General features: G+C 38.3%; 1 protein-coding gene across 3 annotated transcripts; it reads right to left on the minus strand.

Moving 5' to 3' along the window:
- Positions 1-1,413: 1,413 nt before the first annotated feature.
- LOC106133612 (multiple epidermal growth factor-like domains protein 8) lies at positions 1,414-17,660 on the minus strand. 3 transcript variants are annotated; one of them, XM_060954109.1, is made up of 23 exons: positions 17,631-17,652; positions 17,191-17,440; positions 16,920-17,111; positions 16,610-16,836; positions 16,187-16,378; positions 15,259-15,358; positions 14,692-15,134; positions 14,445-14,609; positions 14,226-14,362; positions 12,138-12,371; positions 11,464-11,600; positions 10,975-11,197; positions 10,029-10,567; positions 7,204-9,937; positions 6,584-7,018; positions 6,311-6,475; positions 5,656-6,218; positions 4,909-5,160; positions 4,239-4,534; positions 3,757-4,004; positions 2,929-3,584; positions 2,581-2,747; positions 1,414-2,359 (listed from the first exon to the last, which is right to left on the minus strand). In XM_060954109.1, the coding sequence occupies exons 2-23, from the start codon at positions 17,365-17,367 to the stop codon at positions 2,224-2,226; spliced, it is 8,418 nt and encodes a 2,805-aa protein (XP_060810092.1). In that variant the 5' UTR covers positions 17,368-17,440; positions 17,631-17,652; the 3' UTR covers positions 1,414-2,223. The 3 variants fall into 3 exon arrangements, with proteins under 3 accessions (XP_060810092.1, XP_060810062.1, XP_013188860.2); XM_060954079.1 differs by having other exon boundaries at positions 17,544-17,652; XM_013333406.2 differs by having other exon boundaries at positions 17,191-17,660.
- Between the last annotated feature and the right edge of the window lie 5,637 nt (positions 17,661-23,297).

Raw genomic sequence — 23,297 nt, forward strand, 5'->3', positions numbered from 1 at the left:
CAGCGTTTCCTTTACAAAAATCATTATAAAAATTAATAAAATTCATACATTTAAAAACAAATTTAACCTACATTTAAAAATCAGTTTAAAATGAAATATTTGGGCTAAATCTTTAGGAGAATATTTGTATTAAACTTTGTTTTAAAAAGTAATTTACAATTCAATCCAACTGGGCTCAATCTCTGATGTAATTAGAAAGAAAAATAAATTACTTACTTTGTAAACGCGTCTAGCGGAAGTTTACTAGGCTGACGCAGTATATGAGATTCGAATTATTAAACTGTATATCTGTAGGTATTTATATATAATATATTAATGGTTTCAAAAACATTATATAATTTTAAAAGTAAAGTGGCGAAGCAAAGTTATTTATTTTCCTTTTTTAATTAATTGAACATTTTTAGTAAAGTGTAGTCATGGACGGGACAATTGGCTACTGCTCTTAATTGCTACAAAATCCTAAATCCTACACGCCAAACCAATTTCCTAATTCAATAAAGTATAAATTTCTAATCATATTATTTCTCAGCGTATTAAATTAATCACACATAATAAGAGATTCTTTGATTGACAAACAGGAACATTACAAATTATACAGTATACGATTTACGCGTCGCTAGTCAACTCGCTGTCATTGTTATAGTACTGACAAAATCGTATAACATAAGTTATTATGTCGCAAGTTTTGGCGACTCCACGGACCATTTCTAATTTATTGACCAAGTTCAACAAACATCATAAACGCACCCATCACATTAACAAGCATGTAACATAACGATAGTAAGATCCCTCAATAAAATTTTGAAACATAACAGGATCATCCGCTATTCACAACCCGCGCGAAACATGCGCATATTTTTTTATTCTTTTGGCTCATTGCACTTGAAATGTATTGTATACATTAAATTAAATTCATAAACAGTCCTTATTAGCAGATCTTTTTAATAATTGAATAATTGGAGATTGATTCACCAGTTTATCCTTAAAAATATAATGTAACAAAATATACAAAATAAAATAGTACTAAATTAACACTTTACACCTTTCTTAATAATAACATATGTTACTTACCAAAATTATTTAAAACTATAGCAGGAACATGAGTGATATGCACTTCATTCATGCTCTAATTAAAATTAATATTACAGTCTCGTGTACCTTTGAATTTGAAGATATGATCTAAAGTCCATTCTATGTTTCGTTTACTACTGACAGGATAAAGTCCAGAACAAAAATTTGATACTGGATGTGTGGGACTAATAATAATATTGTGTTGATTTTGTTCAGGGAAATGCTCTGTAGTATACGCAATTTCAAAACAATTTTTTTATTCATACATACATATAATCACGTCATTCTTACCCCGTAATGACGTAATTGTATGTGTGTATTATATGCTTTGTATTATATTATATACCTTGCGGACTTTTTTTTTTCAGGTTAAATTAATTGCGAATGAATTTGTTGATACCTTTTTATATAAATTCTAAACATCAAAATAACGAGACTTGAACTATTCGAAATGTAATTTGCAAGTATAGCACATTATATTAGGTACGATTTATGGCGACGATCGCGTTAGCTCTATTTATTTTAGCAAGGCTCTTGGTGAAGATGCATTAACATTACATTTAATACGTAGGCTCAACGTATTGCTAACTCAAAAAAATCTTAAATATAAATTGTATTAACTAAATAAGCAATCGGGCATCGTTAGAAGGTGTATACACGTATTTCGCAAAACACGTTTGCCAAGTGCCACCTTGTAAAGCCTGCCAAAAAGGACGGCTATTAGGAAATAAAACAGATATATTGGAAAATAAATAGTAAATCCATATTCAATCAGTTATTAATCCGTCAAGTCTCGCAAAATGCAATCACAGATAAAACTGGTTTAAAGATAATGATGGCTCAGATCAGAAGGCATACTCGCCAAAATAAATGTTAATAAGCTAGTTTAAATCTTAAATTATAAAGTATTATATAATGATGTTGCCAATGTTATAGTGACACTGTGGTTAAACTCATAGTTCAACTGTTTTTTTAAATTATACACTTCTGAGATGTCGTCATCATCTGATGATAAAAACTTACTGCAACCAAGGGATCACTAAGATATTTGAAGTCAATATTTTTTCTTTAAACGTTATAATTATTATTATCGAGCTCGCAGTAGCTCGACCAGGAAAAGTGAAAGTTACCATGTGGTAGCGGTTTTGCAGATTACGTATTGAGCGCGATGCGTGCGGAGGGCGGGTGCCTGGCGTGCCTGCGCGCGCGCGCCGGCGCCCCGCGCGCCACCAGCACCAGCGACGACGCCAGCGAGAGCCGCACCGGCGCGCGCGCACCGCCAGGCAACCTGTATTCATAATATTTGTGTTATACTTAAGTTATCATAATCTTCCTGGCGTTAGTCTCGGGATTGGGTAAGATCAGGGTTTATTTTAACGGAGGCACCAGCAAATACATAATACACATGGTAATAATAATAAACGCTTCTGACGGAGAATCCCATTTAGAGAATAAATAAAATAATTTTAAATTTTGTTTTCATTACTATTTTTATAAAATAAACTTTACCTCACGAGCACGGTGGTGACTGCCGCGCGGCCGTCGCTAGTGGGCTCGATAGCCACGGGCCGCAGTTCCGCGGCGCGGCGCCGGCGGCCGCCCCCCGCGATGGCGGGCCCGGCGCCGCTCATCACCACCGTCACCGCCGCGAACGGACGCTTCGCCATGTGCAGCATCTGGGTTGTATAGCAAGTGACATCATTTAGTGATAGTGTGCTTTCTGTTAGCTCGTTGAAGTATAATGCATCTGATTGCGCACATAAGTTTAAACCAAAGATATCATGACACCAATTGAAAATGGCAGCATAAAAAAGTCGATTAATTACTTTGTTTTCTTTAAAAAAATAAACTACTCACCTCGACAACGTGTCTTCTTCGCGCTCGTCTTACATCGGCAGCTTGTTTTGCTTTCCAAGCGACCACGCACGCAGCCAAAAACAGGAAGAAGCAGGAGAAAAACACCGAGAAGAACACAAACAGATCAATGTGCAGCTGGTCCTGTCTAAAGAACGTCACGCCGAAACTCGCCGCACCGTCCTCTATGTGTCGCGCTTTTATGATAATGTAAAACTTCGTGTGAGTCAGATCATGAATGCTCTCGGGCAACGTGAGGACTAAGCGGTTTCGCAGGTTTCGAACTCGCAACAGAATATTCCTTCTGTCAACTGTCACGTAGGTCGCGAGATCCTTTGCCGAGTAATCCGCCAGCGTATACTCGACCTTATCGTACCACCAAGTGATACGCGGCTGATCAGGTATGTGTTCGTCGAATGAGGGCATTTTCTTGAACGGTTCATGTTTGCTAAACACTGGGTCTAGTTCCACTGCGTGAGCCCCGTTGCTCGCATTCACTTGCACTACAAAGGAACTGTCATTTGGACTGAGATAGAGATCGACAGCACCTTGTGTAACGTCTACGATAACTCTTATATCTACATTCATGTATCGGGGGTTTACAGCCACAAACACAGTTTGACCGGGATATAATGGGCGAGGCTTTATTTTGCATTCATCTGAAAATAACAAAAACATAAATAAATATAGATAATAAATCAGAGGGACTACCTACCTAATAGATGTGACATAGGATAAGCTTTAGCAAAGTTTGAATTGAACAAAACAGTCTACATATTGCTTTTTAGCGGAAATAAATATGTTAAGTTATATCAGTAATACTGTACATACCTATAGATTTACCATCGAAGCAAAGTTTGTTCTCTATATTGATGGTCTTATAGCACTGGTGGCCGTTTCTTGGGTCACCCATATACAGGTCCCTGCACTTGACACACTGGTAGCGCCAACACTCCTGTGCAGAATTCTTGCTGGAACTGGTTGTTTGACACGACACATCGCTCTCTGTGTTGTTACCGCAATTGCACTTCTCGCCAGTCACCGGGTCGCAAGTGTCTCCATGGCCGTGACACTCGCACCTAAATCATAGGACAGTATTGACTGGTTGTAATGTAACAGTAAAAAGAGGAAACACTCTGGTAATTTTTTTTTCAAATGTTTTTAATTAAGAAATCTGCTTATCTCTTGAATATTTATATTTGGCTGCGTTGAAGGAAAACTAGTCTTTACTACTTTGCAAAAGTTGAAGAAAGTACTTCATTTCACTTAACAGTATGCTAAGGTTTCAATATTAAATGTTATGGTGTACTTACGGCCTGCATGGATCCCTAAAGTCTTCCGTGCCTCTAAAGTATCCTTCAATGCATTTCTCACACCGAGACCCATCCGTATTATTGGCACAACGCACACATCGCGCCTTAGCCGCTGCCGGATCCCTATAGATATCGTCGATGTCGGTCGATGTATCGCTAGATTTTGACGATGAGTCGGTCAAGTCGCTTGTGCAAATAGAAGTGTGGCCGTGGCAGAATGACAAGCAAGGAACGCATTGACCGTTGTTAGTTGGGTCACCGACGAAGTTAGGCTTACATTTCTCACATTGGTTGCCCTACAAACAAAAATTAATGTTTAATTTACAACACATCATGCTACTTATGAAACAAAAGTTTGTACTTAATCAGATGTGAGCTATATTGTGTGGTTTTATTTTATGTTATTTTTAATTTAACTGATGTCTTTATAGGACCTTCATCTTTCTCCTGGCTTTAGTCTCAGTTGCATCCTCACCACTCTAGAGAGGAGCCCGTGGTATGCCTTTGACCATGAATCCTAGATTGGGTGAGTCTGGTTTTTAATACGAAGCGACTCCCATCTGATCTCCGCAACCTATCATTTTCCGACGACTAGTAAATTTTGTAACAGATCTACACTATATTGCTACAATCACCAATCTTAAACATACAAAAACAGAAACAAATTTACCATAGTGTTATTGTGACACTCAATACACTTGTCCAGCTTATCGGGTCCCTCGCAGTGGGAATGTCCATTGCACTGACACTGTATGGTGCAGTTGGCGCCGACGTATCCAAAGTCGCAGCGGCAGACGTCGGGCTGCACGCAGGCGCCGCGCACGCAGCCCTGCGAGCACACCGCCGCGCACGCGCCGCTCGCTGCGCGCTTGTGGCCCGCGCCGCACGCGCATTCGTAACCTTCGGGCAGGTCGCGACACACCTGAATACGAAATTATATAATATTTACAATTCCTTACAAAGTTACATAATATACATACAAACACACATATAATCACCCTTACGGACAAGACAGATCCATTATTCTCGCAAGTACTGAATGGTCAGGTTCAGCTGTAAGGCTTATAGATGATGATTCAAATAGTGACAGGCTGTTAGCCCATTGCCTAAAAGAATCTTAAGTTTATTAGCCTATTCCTTAGTCGTCTTTAACGACATCCATGGGAAACAGAGGGGGTGATCCTATTCTAAAATGCTGGGAATCATACGGGACAAAAGATTAACAATTTATTTCTTACTACCTAATTTTTGCAATTTGTTTGTCTGTTACAATACTGTTACTTCGCGGATAAATCACTAGATCAATTTGTATATTTCGTATTAATTTACATCAAATATAACCTTCTTTTAAATAGATATTCCTACGGGACCTTGGGCCACCTTGGGCCAAATTTACTTTATTTTCGTTATATCTTACCTCAGACTCTGCCTTGCACTGGTGATGATTGTTTTCGCACTCGTTTTCGGGCGGACATCGTGTGTAGTGCCACGAAAAAGTATCGTTGGTGCCGTTAGTCTGGTGAACGTTCTCGTAAACGGCTGCGCAGGTGGTCCGCGTCGAATAGTCCAAAGGAGTCTCGATTGAGCCCTCCGTACAAACTCCTACGCCGTTAGCGCCCTCTACGGCACACCAACCGCAATGTGAATGATGCAGGCACTCGCTGCATTGCTCGAAAGTAGCACAAGGGGCTGGACATTTATTCTTATCAGCCTTGGTCAACACTAGCCCGCAGACGCCCCCCGCACAGTACACGGGTTGATATGCCGGAGATATACATTTTCCTAGATATGTCGCCCAATGACATTCGGAGAATCCTCCCTCCGCCCCATCAGTACTCAGACAAGACTGACAATCGTCAAATGTATGGCACTTGCTAGGACATTCTTCCTTGATTATAGGACGCAGAGTAGGCTCATCAATCAATGTGCATGTCCAGTCGAATGGTTCCCAAGGCTCTTCCCACAATCTTACAGCCTGACCTAAAATTCAATAAAATACATTAAAAATCTTTATTAAATATAAATTAATTCAAAAATTACAATCAATCAGGATTTAGATAAGTAAAAGATACCTTCTCTAAACGCTAACCTCGTCCAAGTGCATTGATTAGATACACATTTTTCACAATCCGATGCGACACATTTCAGCTCGGGACATTGGCTAACGTCACTAATATAACTTGTGCCCGCGTTGCATTTAATACTTGTACAAGATTCGTCGGTGGGAACACATTCGCCTAGAAATAAATTTTAAGTTATACTAGGATTTATCCACCTATTTATTACAAATTAGAACTGAGTTATAAGTTTACACTGTCATAAATGTTAAAAAGTAGTCGACTAACCTACAGCCGCTGCACAGGATTCACACCAACGACACGCTGGCTTTTCCTCCGGGTACAAAGGCCACGCAGCAAGACAAGAAGAACACGATGTAAAATTTTCACATTGCCGCCTCGCGACCATGTCTGCGTCGCAAGCTGATCCTGCGTTAGTCGATACCCTTTCACTGCCCTCGCACCCAGGTTTATCGACAGCGAAACATTTGGTATAGTTTCCAGTACTACAGAAACTGCAGCCCATGTGGCTGCGGCAGTCCATTTTGCTAGTGCTCCAGAGAGAGCACAGATCTTCTGGTAATGATATTCTTGTAACTTGACAGTGGGCACTGCCAGTCCATCCACCGATTATATAAATGTATCCATCGTTTTCGGACTCCACGTCGATCGCCATTGCGTGAGCTATTGTGGGAGGTGGCGGATGACCAACGATACTGACACCTAAAATATTTTTTAAAAGAAATTTAGAAAGAATAACTATACGCATATATTTTTTTGTAGAATATAGTGGAAGTATGTCAGAGAGAGATTTCCCAGCATATTAAGATTTTGAATCTTAGGCATCAAACAATAAGATAAATAAACAAGGAATAAGGGGCGAAAACAGATTATAGAATAGGATTTACCTTTAACAAGGCGGACCCATTGATTGCAGCTGTAAATATATGCAATGAGGGTATCCGGTCTGTGCTCCGCGTCAGTTCTACCTCCGAACACAATCATATAGTCATTTGTCGTCACTGCAGAATGCAAATATGCGGCTTGGGGCAACTTATCGTTGTTATGTGCAAAATGTGCGAAGTTTGTAAATGTGGGCAACTCGCTCCACTTTTTTGTCGGATAGTGGAAAGAAAACAATTTGTTCGACATCCTAGTTCCATCGTATTCATAAATTATGCCACCATATATATACAAACTCTGTGAAGGCCCGTGATACACCGTGCTATGTCCGATTATTCCAGCTGGCTTGGCGCCGTCACAATTTAATTTAATCCACCTTTCGTTATCCAAATCAAACTCCCACATATCAACCATGAATCCCTGTTCCAACGAAAAGCCTCCAATAAGAACCAAGCTTTCGTAATCTTGATACTTCTGCAAAGTTAACGTGTGACCGGCGAGAGGTGGAGGATGCTCATCTTTACTTTTGATGTTACCCCATCTCTGGTCCTTTAAACTGAACTGCCAAAAGTCACCAAGGGTTTTATTTTGCATATTTTTTTCTTGTAAACCAAGGCCTCCATAAATATATATATTTTGTTTAGAATGATATATTTCAGCTGCATGAAAATAACGACCTTCTGGCATTTTAGCGTCGGGCGTAGCTTCCACTGTAACCTGCATCCAGGTATTATTTTTTGTATCAAAAAATCTAATATCATTGAGTGGTCCATGAGAAAGAGAATATCCACCAAACATCCAGAGGCCTCTTCTGTCTGCCACCAAACTGTGGCCGAATCTGGGCAATGTCTTTCTTAAATGGTCTAGGCCATCTGATAAATATTCAGAGTTAAAGAGTTCCGTAAATACTAATTGAGTCTTATCAAGTTTAATAGAGCAATCTTCACCTCCGTAACCCTCGTTACAGAGACAACGTCCGTAGCTCAAATCGCAAATCCCTGCCCCAACAGCCATACTACAATTATTTTTACAAATTTCTACGTCACAATCTGTCCCGCCGAAACCTTCTTTACAAACACAATGCTTTTTATTGCAAACTCTTGGTGGAGGGCAGAAATCATCACAAGCCCATACTTTGTATACTCCTTCAAAACCCTGATCGATCCGACCTTGTTTATAGTGGACGGTTAAATTTCCACTCCTTGCTTCGACCACACCAGAAGATGCAGAATCACAAAATACACCTAAAAGTTGGCTTTGTTGATTGTTGCTCATGTCAGGAACTCCTCCAAGACCGTCGTACACGTAAACTGCGTTTTCATCACATGGCACATCAAAGGTTGAAGAGTTTATAGTAAATTGAATAATTGCATTACTAATATTTTCTGTTGAAATAATCCACAAACATTCCCTAGACGGTCCGATATTTTTAATCTGGGTATCTATTTTATGTGAACCGATACCTTCGATTTGTGATGCATTCAGCATGCCTCGAGGTTCACACTGGTAATAGCACCTCCCTCCGTGTCGAGGGTCGCCGTAAAATTTAGATTTACATCGCTCACAATTTTGTCCTTCTGTGTTGTCTTTACATATACATTCTCCGGTGGCGACATCGCAGATGCCCCGCGCCTCGTCGCCGTGGTCGTTGCAGTCGCAGCGCCGGCAGCCCTGCCCCGTGGTCGCGTTGCCGTGGCTGCCCGGTTTGCACGTCTCGCAAAACTCCCCCTCCGTCCAGTCTTGACATTCATCGCATCGTCCTACGCCAGTTTTACACGTCGAATGATTATGGCACCCGCAATTGATCGAGCAATCGGCTCCCGTCCAACCTAAATCACAATGGCACTGAAAAGTAGGGTTGCCGCGACAATAGCCGTGGATACAGTTGTTATAACAAGTTCTTGTACAAGTTTTTTTTCCGTCTCCTATATATCCCTGTTTACATTTACATGTGAACGAACCGTGCGTATTATTGCAAACCGCATGCTCGTGACAGTCGTGAAGTTTAAGACCACATTCGTCGACATCGGGACATTGCGCATACGCCCAGCCCGCGTCCGAAGACGTCACATTTAATAGAGAAGCACAGTCTACATGAGCTCTAGTGAAATCACCCTCAGTGCATATGCCGTTGATAGGATTCTCGTGGGAGTGGCACCAGCCGCACCCCATGCTCCGCAAGCAGGTAGAACATTGAGTATGAGCCTGGCATGATTTACACTGTCCAGATTTCCGAGCACCATCATCGGCCGGGGTGGGCGCTCGGTCAAGCCACTCCCGGCAGAGGCCGAACTGGTATTCGCTCGTATACACGCTGAAGCTGAAACACTGTCTCGTGGCCTCACACCAGACGCAGCGGCCGCGCTCGTCCAGGCAGTGCTCACAGTCGAGGCGCATGCGGCACGGCGCGGGGCACTCGGCGGCGTCCACGATGGCGTCGCTGGCGCGTCCGCGACGGGCGCACCGCGCCTCGTCCGCCCACCACTCGCAGTAGTTCCCCGACACGCACCGCTCACAGTTAATATGGTTCGAGCAGTTAGGACAAGCGGCCGGCTGTAAAGTGAGATATCGCCACTCGCCGTCCGCTGCACAAGCGACTTTCTCATCGGTATTCCTTAGTTCGCAACGATTAGTCAGCTCGCACCAACCGCACGCCGCGTCGGCCAGGCAGAGTAGACAGTTACCGTAGTTAGAACATTGACCGTTTGAATATGGTTCCAAAAATTCAAACGTAAATACCTGAAATTGTTTTTACAGATTAATATTAGCAGGAAGCCATGCGTTATATTGTTTTATAAATCTTTGACTATGAGAAAATAAAGGAACATACCTTAGCACTTTCTTGAGATTTATTGTGTAGCAATTCCATTTTCGCATGATGATGAGATGGATAAAGCCCAGTATGCAACGAGTCATTAGCATGCATATCTACGGAAAGTCTGCCGGGAAACAATGCCGGCCAGTTGACGAGCGAACATGCGTTCGGCTGAGCAGTTAAGTTCGCAACAGAGCCGCCGGTCTCCCCTAACGTCAAGGATATATTTGAGTATCCTGCGCAGATGTGTAACGTTTCTCCTGTTCCATTCCAGTACTGCGGTATATGTAGCCAACCTCTTAACCTAGCCTCACTTGGACCGTTATTTATGTGATTAGTGCCACCCCCTGTACCCCAGTCCACAGTGGTAGCGTTGACAACAGAAACTCCATCTGGATGGTTCCAATCGGCCGGCTGCTGGTAGCGTATGAAGGTGAGCCCGGGCCGCTTATCTAACAATTTACATTGCTCTGGAGCAGTGACTTCGGTTCCGGTGCTACCCCACCATCCTGGAGTTTCAGAAGGCGTATCCTCACCGCACACGCCGTAATTATCTAAAAATAAACATCTCATATCATCGATATTTTTTTCTTTGAGACTTATAATATTTTTATAATACCTAATAAAACAATATCACCATTTATCACTTCAATTGGAGGTAATTGAAGCAGTGACAAAACTTTTATCGCAATAAGAAATGTTCTTTTCAACTTCATTATTTGTTTGTTTTCATTACACTCACATCACAAGCTAAATAAATGTGATCTTTAACTGTCTATTTTATCTCAAAATACAAATATTGCAGAAAACTATTTGGTTTAATTTATATGGTAAGAATCTTAGATTAGATATACTATAGATATACCCAGGACCATGGCAGTAGGACCCAGGCAACGGGGCACAGTGGCGCCGAGTGCAACAAGGAACACGCAAAGAGATAGGAGATAGTTTGGAATCTTACCATTTTTATGATGGCATCGCGCATTCTGAACGCACCAGCTACATTTAAATAGACCCAGCTTAGAGCTAACTGAGGGGAGCGGCGTGCGCGTGCTGTTCTCGGGTATGGACGGGCCGTGGATCAGGCAAGAGTGGCAGTCGCCGAGCGCGGGGCATATGCCCCCGCACCTTATTGATTGCAAATTCGTCGTGCAATTTGAACCTATGGTTCTTCCGTAACAAATCTGAAATTTTCAAATTAAATTTAAATGACTTTGATAAGTAAATACAGTTTTCTGTAAAAATCACTTCTAAAGGGATTAATTGTTCAAGATAGTTTCAGTATTACCACTATACACCGATGTGCCTGTGCAGAAGTAAATCTTTTTTATAGCGCTAATATATTTGAGCCTATTAGTCTATCGGAGCACGCCATTTAAACATGCGAACTAAAATGACCGCTATTGTACATACATTCTCTTATATCATATTACATTACATTCTCACATACATCATCTGCAGAACACCACCCGCATTCAGGATCCGCCAAGCATTCAGGTTGTGTTTGATGCCGAGGGCACACCGACTCCGGATTATTGTTGGTAATACCAGCTTGCCAACTTGGGACGACGTATGCCAGCAAGTCACCTGAAAAAAGTTAACTATAAAAGTTACTTTTTCATACCAGCTACACAAGGTCAAGCGCATTGAAATGCAATATAATAGCGAGTAGGAAAGTAACTTTAATTAAGACTGTTGCATTGATCCATAACGACTTTTCCGCGTCATAAAACGCGAAGGTTACTGCTCTCAATAAACTAAAGATTTCTGTTTCACAATCATAAAGATGCAAATAAAGAATTAAAATTCATTTAATTATAATTAACTAGCTTTTACTCGCAGCAGCTTCGACCGCGCTTCGACGACTTCGCCACCTATAAAAAGCAACAAATTAAACGCAAACTACAACAAGCAAAGAATTTCAAGGAAATCTGACGGTAACTATAGTTTTTACCGGGATAAAATATACCTTATGTCCTTCTCCAGACTCTAAATTATTATATCTGTGATATTTCAAGAAGATTAATTTGGTAGATATCCCATGAAGAGGTAACAAACAAACTTACTTTCGCCTTTATAACATTGTTTTGTTAATATTTCAGTTTTTATTCCAATAGGGCTTACCATTAACATTGCCGTGATATCCGCCAGCTAACAATAAAGTTGAAGGAGGCTTCAAAGCCGCCGCGTGCGCAAATACGCCTTGTTTTTTGGGATAGAACTTTGGTGTCTTTCCTAAAACGTCTAATGGTATCCAGGAATGACAACCGAGGTGATATAGATACATTTGGCCGTCGTAACATATTTCTTCCCTATTATGCCGATGAGAGTAACCTCCAAAAATAACTAGATAATTTCCTGAAACAACATCATATAAGTGCTGTTATGTGTTTTAATGGAATAGAATTGATTTATAGTTTTTATAAAAAAAAATATAAATATATCACCACCACTATAAACACAATATAGTGTTGCTGAAATTAAAACTTTAATGTTAAAAAATTTAATATTACAATATTTGGAAGGTTTCACAGACATATAATCGCGTTTATATCTCTGACGGGATCATAGCCAACAGTCCCACAAAAAAACAAGGGCCATGTTCAGCTTTTTGGTTTAATGATGAAATTGAGATTCAAATAGTACAAGGTTGCTAACCAATCGCCTAAAAGAAAACTCACAAGTTTATTTATTTATTTATTTATTCTTTATTGTAACAATAACAATTTGTAAAGTACAATAGGCGGACTTAATGCTAATAGCATTATCTAACAGTCTACCATTGGGTTAAGCGGAGAACCTTTGTGTGGGTGATAATAATAATGTACAATAAACATACTTACTTACTATATGATATATACTAAAAACCTATACATAATATATACCTATATACTACAGTAAACATACATATACATAAATACATATATATACATAAATATATATATATATTTGCAGCAGATTACATACAGAGATTACTCTCTCATGACTGAGTCAGAAACAACTGGACCACATGCGACTTAAAACTGGCGCGGCTCAGAGAAGCTTGAACGGAATCGGGAAGTGCATTCCAAAGTCTAACAGCTGTAGCAGCGAAAGAATTTGAATAAAAACCTGTACGGTGAAAAGGTGTTGCAAGGGTCAACCTGTTAGAGGAACGTAGGATTCTTTCATGAGTGGAACTTAAAAGTTGAAATTCGGATCTAAGATAATCTGGAGCTAGGGGATTATTAAGTATATTATAAAGTTGGCAAAGAATATGAAGATTCCTACGTTGTCGGATGGGCAGCCACTTAAGCTGAGAACGGAATTCAGAGACATGGTCATACTTACGAAGACAGAAAATAAATCTGATACAATTATTGAGAAGACGTTCAAGCTTATTAAGTTGTTCTTCAGTTAGATCCAGACAACACACATCAGCATAATCAATAATGGGTATAACAAGTGCTTGAGCCAACATTACTTTGGTTTTAATGGGAAGAAAATGTTTCAGACGTTGCAGGTAATGTAGAGACCCGTAGACCTTTCGACTGAGCTCAACGACATATGGGTTCCAGCAAAGGTTTGAATCGATGAGAAGACCGAGGTCTTTGACAGTAGGACTAAAAGGTATTGGAGTCCCGTCAAACATCAGAGGCAGCGTACTATTGATGTCTATGTTATTTATTTGATAGGTACTTCCAACTACAACCGCCTGACACTTTTTTACATTAACCTGGATCCCAAAGTTTTTAGACCACCCCAGTATAATGTTTAAATTGTTATTTATTATGGATATTGACTTATCTATGTCGTCTAAACTAGTATGTGTATAAAGCTGCAAGTCGTCTGCATAAAAGTGATAAGAACATGTAATATGAGACGAGAGAAGATTAATAAAAATAGAAAAAAGGATAGGAGATAAAATGCCGCCTTGCGGTACGCCGGCTTTCAGATCACACCAGTCGGATGTCTCCGCTCCGTTGCGAACCTGCTGCCGACGACCGCGAAGATAACTCGAGAACCAATCAATCACCGAAGGGGAGACGTTGCAACGGGTTAGAATAGTTAGTAAAATATCGATATCGACAGTATTAAACGCGTTACTAAAATCAATTAAACTAAAGTTTATTAGCTTATCTGTTAGTCGCCTTTAAAGGCATCCGTGAGAAAGAGATGGAGTGGTCCTATTGTAAAGTGCTGGGATTTTCTTCAAAACTCTACAACACTTACCTATCACGGTCGCCGTATGAAACGCCCTTTCACGCGGCACGTATGTGTCTCGCAAATGAGCTCTAGGATAATGTATTTCACTCCAGTGTCTATAATATATATCAAATGCAAACATTCTGTCTGAGAGCTTTGAAAACCTGAAATATACAATATAACAGATTATACAAAAGAGATGACTAGAATAAAATCAAGCAGGTTATGACAATTACTGATATTTACCTAGCGACACTGGCCACCACTCCACCGTATACTAATATAGAATTAGAATGCGAGTGAAAAACAGCTGTATGGGCCACCACCCGTACGTCTAATTCCTTACCCCCTCTTACTTGCACTTTTTCCCAATACTCAGTGTTGACATCATCCAATTTAATTTTATACATGCTGAAAATAAAAATAGTCATATTAAAGTAACCTTTACTTTGACTTTTTACATAGAAATAAGGTTGATTTTAAGATAGTTTACCTTGAAGAGAATTCGCCCTCCACAGTGCTTCCACCAAATAAGTATAACTCATCTTTGACGGCGGTCAAGGTGTGCCGTGTAAGGCCAGGCGGCGTAAAAGTAGAATTTACTGCTCGTAAAGTCCACTGATTGGTAATAACATCATAGAACCACAACTCCGAAGACAGGCTACCATCGGAGAGTTTCCCGCCATACAGTACAAATCCAGCACCAAACGCACAAGCTGAATGTCCATACCTTGGTTCTGGCTTAGTATAATTCGATTTCATTGAACTTAACATTTCTGGTCTGTCAGTAAAATGGAGATAGCTATCTGAATATGGTGTCGGAGAATGAGTGTACATGAGAGGTAACGTAGTTTTGTCATTGTTTGAGAATGATGACAATATTAATGTAAACAGTGAACTCCTATTTCCTATATGCCAGCTATCATCTACAAACCCCTGTAACATAAGAATATCAATTTAAACAGAAAGAAGTACAAATAGCTCATGAAAAAAGATATTGGTAGTTGAAAGAAGTGAAAAAAGATATAATTCAGTTATTTTTAAATTAACAAAAAATCACCTTTTTGAAATGACTGAGTAATAATTTATCAATCTCTTCATTTGTAGGGTACCTTCTTACAACCTTTCCATTTTCATCATACCATTGACTAGTAGAAAAACTGAAAGGAAACATAATTTTTCTCACTTTGGTTCTCATAACTTATTAACTGCCTTCAAAAGCGGTTCTCAGTTTGACCTGTATGTATGTTTAACTACGATTATTTCCAGTTTCGCTAAATTTTGATTAGTGTTTGTTACACTTAGGTGAAAGTTTTAGAAATTTAACCTACTTAAAAAAGGAGGATATCTATAGGAGGGGGTCCTCCTTTTAAAAATTTATGTAAAGAGAATATATTCTGTTATGACAAATCAAAACCATCAATTTGACCACACATGTAACACTTCAATCAAACATAAGGTCATTAAAATGCCATTTAAAAATTCATAATATTATCTATATCAATAACAGTAATAAGCACAGATTGTCTATGAGGGCATCATATAGATATTATATTTCTATATTAAGTGGTTAGTATTAAGGACCTGCTACAGTAATATTATTAAGAGGCAAAACTTATATGTAGGTACTTTTTTTTTATAAGAGCTCATTTTTGGAAATGATTTTGTCTAAAATTTTTCTAATAAAATAGGTTTAGTGCAAACAAAAAGTGTTTGTTCCATATATAGAATACCTACGAAAAATTTTTTGAGCCAGTTATAAAAACATAGGGATAAACTTTAGATTAGCTTGGGAAGTAAGTTTTTTAATTTAATTCTGGAATTGTTATTGAACTTGAAGTTGTAATTATATTTTTTATGAACTAGAAATCCTAATCAAAGTGACCCTACAACCATCTTTAACATAGCCAATGGTTTACAAAATTAAACATATGTAAGAAAATGCTTTAAAACTAATAGCACGTCACTTCAAAAAATTTGATACTTACCTATATACTTCCAATAAACCTATAACTTTATTCAGATCATATCCTCCAAACACATACAGAGAGTCTGTATGGTTCACATACACGGCAGAGTGAGCCGCTCTACGGGTCATCCCACTTTCAGTCCGAGAGAGCCAGTGCCAGCTATTGCCTTCTTTATCCTTGCTTTTGAGGGAGCATGAGTCCCCAGAATAACTATAAATTCGAAATACAGACAGAAATATTTATTGAGAATTGATTTCACTGACATTAAAATAATGGTGATCATGTTGATCGCCTACAAGTGGAATCCCAAGTTTATAAGCCTATCTTTTAGTTGCCTTTGGTGGTTCTATTCTAAAGTGCCGGAAACCACACTGCACAAATTAATACCTCTGTAAACTTCTAGATACCCAGTGACTATATTGCAAGTAGGTAGGTACTTACCCTTTTTTGCAAATACATCTGTCGCCTTTACAGTGGCCATTATTTGAGCATTCATTAGGACACAACTTCACACTACAGTCAGGTCCTCCCCACTTTCCTTCACAGAAACATTTGTTAGAAACACACTCTCCTTGCCCAGAACAATTGTTAGGGCAATTATGGATGGCATATGTTGCATGGAATCCATCTAATACATAATTTGTATCACTATAGAGGAGAATTAACATCTGAAACCATATTTTATCAATTACAGGCCAATGTAATGCCAACATAATACAGTATAATAATAAATAGAATATAATGTACTTACATAACCACTAGAAGCAGTAACATTTTGGGGCTCAGTTTTTCCACTGAAACTTCCAAGTAGTGGGGCGTCAAAGGAATCACCATCATAAACAAATACATAATCATATGAACATTCAGTGCCCATACGAATAAAACTCAATGTTATAAATTGACTCTTATTGGCTGCTTTGATGAGCCATTCACAATGAGAATCCTAGAATGATAGAATCAATATTATCATATGACAACAGGACAAGACTAATTTAAAATATGACAAATAATATGTGACTGACTTGAGTGTAATTAGAGGTGTTGGGGCCATCGGTGATGATGCCGCTGGGCTCGGTAAACACTCTTCGAGTCTTATCACACGGCAACGGGACCGCGGCGAACGCGGCACTGACCACGGCCAGACCAATCCAGCTGACGACTAAACCTGCGCCTTTCTCCCGATTGCGTGGATAAAACATGCCTCTTCGGAAATATTGTAAGACATAAGTCAAACATCAAAGCCATATAATCGTGAATTCGCGACTAATAACACTAAAATGTAAAATAAACAACACTCATTTAAGTTATTAGATGACATCTACTTCAAGGCTAACCACTTAGATGAATAATGCGCTAATGAAGGGTAAATCTTAACCATCAGTTTTTAAGATATTGCTTTTATTTAACAAAACTTTTTAGTTTTATTTTGTATTGTAAATACTTTCTAACGAGTTTTTCTTACAAACAAACAATTCACAAGTCCACACAGTATTTTGACATTTGACGATTGATTTAGATTTTTTTATTATCTGTGCCTGTGCTGGCCAGGGTATGCCTGTGCGTTTGATGTGAAGTGATGTTACTACTGAGTTAATACAGAAAAATATAGATGGCGCTCTGTGCATATTATTCCAATTAAAAGAAAATAATTATTCTGAGTATATCTGAGTCTAATCCTAATCCCAACGAATAGTATATTCTAGATATTATAAATGCGAAAGTATGTTTATTTGTTTCCTCGTTACGCGTTATCTACTGAACCAATCTTCTTGAAATTTTGCGTATATAATTAAGAGCCTGGAGAAGGACATAGGGTATTCCGGTATAAAGTTTGGCTGCAAAGCTTTGGAATTCTCTCCCCTTGGAAACTAAAAAAGCACAGACCCTCAACATATTTAAAAATAATGTATCTAAGTTCCTGTCCAGTTGAGCACCTAGATCGAACATCAGGCAATTTATCTTAGTTTATGTATGTTTATTTATTAAAAAGTTTATACATATATATTTGTTGGAGAGGTATATGTCTATTATATGTATTTCTGTTAGTATATTATTATATTGTTGCTGAAAACACAGTGACTTGCCGCTTTTTACTGAATTATCTAGTTCCTTTATTGTTTTGCCGGTTGACTGGAAGAGATCCCTTTATGGGATAAGTCCGCCATTGCTAGTGATTTGTTTATTCTATAACTTTGTACTTTTTTCTTGTTACTGTGTAAATTTCTATGCAATAAAGATATTACAAACAAACAAGTTCCCCTTGGATTTGCAAATCACCTGTATTTTGTAGGTAGCGCTTAATTCGCGCGTGTAATCAAATGGTATAGGTACTGACGCTAATAAATCATTTAAATTCGCGTGTAGCTGGCGCTAAAACTGGCCTCTGTGGCGCAGCGGTAGTACGCTTGTCTGCGACACCGGAGGTCCCGGTTTCGAATCCCGGCCAGGGCATGATGAGAAAAGAACTTTTTCTGATTGACCTGGGTCTTGGATGTTTATCTATGTAGGTAAGTATTTATTATTATTATATATAGTATCGTTGAGTTAGTATCTCGTAACACAAGTCTCGAACTTACTTCGAGGCTAACTCAATCTGTGTTATTTGTCCCGTATATATTTATTATTTATTTATTTAAAACGCGCAGGCGAACCTGCGAGTAAATAAAGCTAGTTTCTCATATTTCAACAATACCAATACCAATCACTATAAAATACCACAGAAAATGTTAAAGGTTCTAAAACTGAAAAGATAATAAGTATCTAATAATAATGATAAAAAACCAGCCAAGTGCGACTCGCGTTTGAAGGGTTCCGTTGGTTCCGTACCTTCACCTGTCACGTTTTTGCTTAGGTATATATTATTTTTTATATTCTCGTTTCTAACTGTTTATTAAAATTGACCAAAAATTGCTAAAGAATTTGAAGAAATGCCATGCAACTTCTTAGGATTTTATAACAAAGCCATCCAGCGCAAATTGGTAGAGCTATAACGCGGTCAATACATTCCACGTTGTATGTCCACCTCCACTCCTCATAAATTCAAAGAAATTAATTGTTGATAGTCAAAATACCGTACGTTTATTGTGTGGGTCCTCCTTTAATAAATATTTTATTATATTTAAAAATTTAAGTATATTGAAAGGGAATATTATGTGAAATTTTTGTTTTATTTTAGTATGCACATAATTTAACCAGCTTTCTAGCTTTCACTGTTTATGCAGACTGGTGAAAGACAGTCGGACAGACAGTCAACAGAAGCTTAGTAATAGGGTCTCGTTTTTGCCTTACATACATACATACATAAAATCACGCCTCTTTCCCGGAGGGGTAGGCAGAGACTACCTCTTTCCACTTGCCACAATCTTTGCACACTTCCTTCGCTTCATCCACATTCATATAAAATTGTTTTTACCTTTTAGGTGCGGAACCCTAAAAACTGTATCAAGGTCAAAGTTAAGTTTAGTGGTCTATACATAGCAAAGAATGCAATTAATGAAATATTGAAAAATGGCGGAAATTTAAAAAAGTTCTAACTGCATTTGCTGCAGTTACTAGTCGGTATAATTATTCTTTAGCTGTGGCAATTATCATGACAGATAAGCCACGATTAGTTGTTTGGCTTTATTATAGACTAGCTTCCGCCCACGACCCCGTCCGCGCGGATGTCATGTCGGTCTTCGCGTGGATGGTTTATTTCTCCATTTTGAGTAACTGTGACAATAACATCTTATAAATATCTATTGGACCCAAATATCTACGTTTTAGTGTGACATGTTTCAATGTTTTAGTAAGAGAAGATCGCTTAAACTGAAAAAATAAGAATTAGTTTTTTTTCCAGGCTAAAAAGTATCCCATTTTAAGCCCAGAATAATAAGGTATAATTATACCAAGTTTCATCGAAATCGAACCGTTAGTTTTCACGTGATGCCTGAACATACAGACAGACAGATAGACAAAAAAAAATTAATCACATATTTGGGTTTGGTGTCGATCCAGTAATACCCCCTGCTATTTATTTTTTCAATATTTTCAATGTACAGAATTGACCCTTCTACAAATTTATTATATGTACCTATAGATTTTATTAGACTCCCCAAGCCCCGAAGCATATGACGATGATGAGAGAAAGATACCACTTGTCGATGCTCGAACATGTTTCTCTGCATGTACTACCTACAACTAGAGTTCGCCCGCTGCACGGCTCGCATAAAACGAAAAATCTCGGCTCCTGGGAATTTCAAAGAAGCGTCTGTTATTAAGCCCCTAAAAATAATCTACACGCAATCTTTCAAATCTTTAGACTAAGCGAAATCTAACAATGTTGGTTATGCATTGATATGAAAGTCAATCAGACAGTGTAAGGGGAAGTAATGGTTATGTAAATGAACTATTCACTTGTGAAAGTAAATCAATGTTCCACTTAAAGTCTGCTGGAGATTTTATATGAATTAAGCTGTAAGGGCAACTTACTTTTTCTTTATCATTTTCTATTACTTGTCCCTACTATGGACCACAGACAAAATAATACTAAGGTACCACCTACGAAAGTGATATTTTATTTTTCAATAGCCCACTCTACATAAATTGTTAAATAAATAAATGTTTATTATACAATCAAATAAAATTATTGAAAATGAAAGTTCCTATTTAGAACAAAAGGCACCTTGGTAGGCAGGAGTGGGAGATGCGTATCGATCGCGCACTCCGCTGACTCGGCAGATCGCGGGCGAGCGGTACACTCCAGCGCGCCGCGATAGCATATCGTACACTCATCCTAGCTTCGTAGCGTAAAACGTGTCAAATTATATTAATATTTAAAATAAACATATATTATACCTTGATACCCATCACGTCTTTATCCCTTACAGGGTATATAGACAAGAGATATGTGCCGTATGTGGTTCCCGGCACTTGAGAATAGGACCATTCTATTTCTTTCCCATGGAAGTTGTAGAGGCGACTAAGAGAATATGCACATTCATCCAGTGCAGCTTCTACCATGGTTCAATATGGGTTGGGTTACCTTCACCTGGTTGCGGAGAAGGCGGAAGAAACTAGCTCCTTTCCGTGTTAAAACCTAACGTACCCAGAATTTTGGGGTACTCTTAGTTCTTTATAATTGTCTCAAAAATCACTTTCCCGTCTCTCGTCCCATGACTTTTAATGTGACCAAGAAAATACTTCAATACTCGTATTTCTTAGAAGTCCTTAATCGTAAGAACATTCAAAATTATAATATTAATTTATTACTTAATTTATTTTACGAGTAAATGTTTCATTAGGTATAATTTTTTATCATGTTTTATTAGTCGATCGTTTATTTGCAAGAATACAAAATATCTAAAACTAATTATGTATAGATATAAGTACAAGTCTTTTAGTAATTGCAAAACAAGGATAGATTCAGGCAGACTTCAGGCATCATGGCAGGCAGGCAGTCATGTTTATATATAAGATTGAAAAATATTTATTACTTGAGATTTTTATCACGATTGCAGCATTTTAAAATATAAGCTTCGATTTCTTTGAGGCGACGAGTAACATGTTGTCACAGCTCGTCTCAATCCCATCATCAAGCCATCTTTGAAGAAAAAGAAAGAATTTTTATTATCACATTATTTTGGTATCACATAGATGCACGTTATTATGTTTACTTGCGGGGTTGGCAGAGCCAACAATCTCGAAAAGACCAAAAGGCCACGTTCAGCTTTTTTAATTGAGATTCAAATAGTTAGAGGTTGCTAGCCCATCCCCTACAAAAAAAGGTCTTTAGTGCAGGGAACCACACGGCATTTGTGTCACTATGTGAAATAAGAATCTAATTTTGTAAATCTTCACCAAAAAAAATTCAATGGTAGGTAGGTACTCAACTGAGCACTCCATTTTAACTGTAGCCACTTCATCATACCCGGGAGGGTAGCATATTTTATTTATGAAGATAGAAATTAATAAATCATTAACGCGCACGTGAGAACCCAGAAGAGCTGTTGAAGATTTTTCATCCGGAATGAAGTGATAACAGCTAATGACATGCATAACCGCCGACTCATCCGCTAAATCGCGGAAGTGATATTAAATTAATTAAAGAATAGAAATTCGAAGCTGCATAACTAAACAAAATCGCTGTCTTTTTACAATAAAATAATATCTAACAATTGAAACTAGATTTTGAAGGTACTTGCAATGACGGCATTTAATTTCCGAGTTATTTGCGTTTTAGTAAAATCGGGTGAAAAAAGGGCAATTTTGCTGATTAATATTCTATACCTAACAAATTTACTACAATTTGAAACAATTAAGACATCATTTCTAAGCAAATTTTTTTAAAAGAACATATTTAGTCAGGATGTTTAGAGCCTTTTAAGTAACTTTTAAACTAAATTTTCTCGAAACTAGATTTTTTCCATAATTTCAATTTTGCATGTAGTTACATTACAAAAAAAGTATTAAGGAATATTCGTTTTAATGTAATCAATATCAAAAGGAACTGTTCTAGTTTTTATACATCCGGTTTTAACTCAATACCTTTTATGCACGGAACGCCACAAATATTGTCAGGGGTATCAGATTGAACAGTCAGAAATTTCCACCTGCTTTCAAAACACCTACCCACAACTAGGTTCATCCTGTGCCATAAAAATATCAGTGCAAATTAGTGAATATCAGAAAAGAATCGTTATTTTCCCACTGCAGTGTAAAATCCAGCCATCGGTAACTTCCACCGCACGTGACGATCCATTCTAAGCGCACGTTTACTATGTAAATGAACTGACCACCACCGTCCAATTTTTTTTATTCTAACAACAAATATTGTCTTCAATGTTTACACTCCTGCTCTGTTTTCAGTCATGGTATTCGGTATGATATTCGGTTTTCTTTTTATTCCTCATTCATATTCATTTTAGAAATATCACAGCTATTTCCTTTGCAGGTACGAAGTATTCTTTTTACTACAACAACAGAATAAAGCTAAATAGCAATTGACTACTTTCTTATTCAGCCAAGTTCTCTATATATTAATTGAACCTTTTATTTTAATACCTCCCTTGTACAAATCCCCCGCCTGTAAATCTAACTCTTGTCGGCGCTTTTGTAACCAAATGTAATTGTAATTTGACCAGGAAAAGCT

This window comes from Amyelois transitella, chromosome 2, assembly GCF_032362555.1.
Source record: "Amyelois transitella isolate CPQ chromosome 2, ilAmyTran1.1, whole genome shotgun sequence".
NCBI classification, from domain to species: domain Eukaryota; kingdom Metazoa; phylum Arthropoda; class Insecta; order Lepidoptera; family Pyralidae; genus Amyelois; species Amyelois transitella.

What these genes read in the sequence shown, in the direction of transcription:
- LOC106133612 (XM_013333406.2), bottom strand. Translation starts at nt 17,367, where the DNA reads ATGTTTTATCCACGCAATCGGGAGAAAGGCGCAGGTTTAGTCGTCAGC. An exon ending in GGTGGTGTTCTGCAGATGAT is followed by an intron (nt 11,198 to 11,463) that starts GTATGTGAGAAT and finishes TGAAAATTTCAG; the next exon opens with ATTTGTTACGGAAGAACCAT. An exon ending in CTTCGATGGTAAATCTATAG is followed by an intron (nt 3,585 to 3,756) that starts GTATGTACAGTA and finishes TGTTATTTTCAG; the next exon opens with ATGAATGCAAAATAAAGCCT.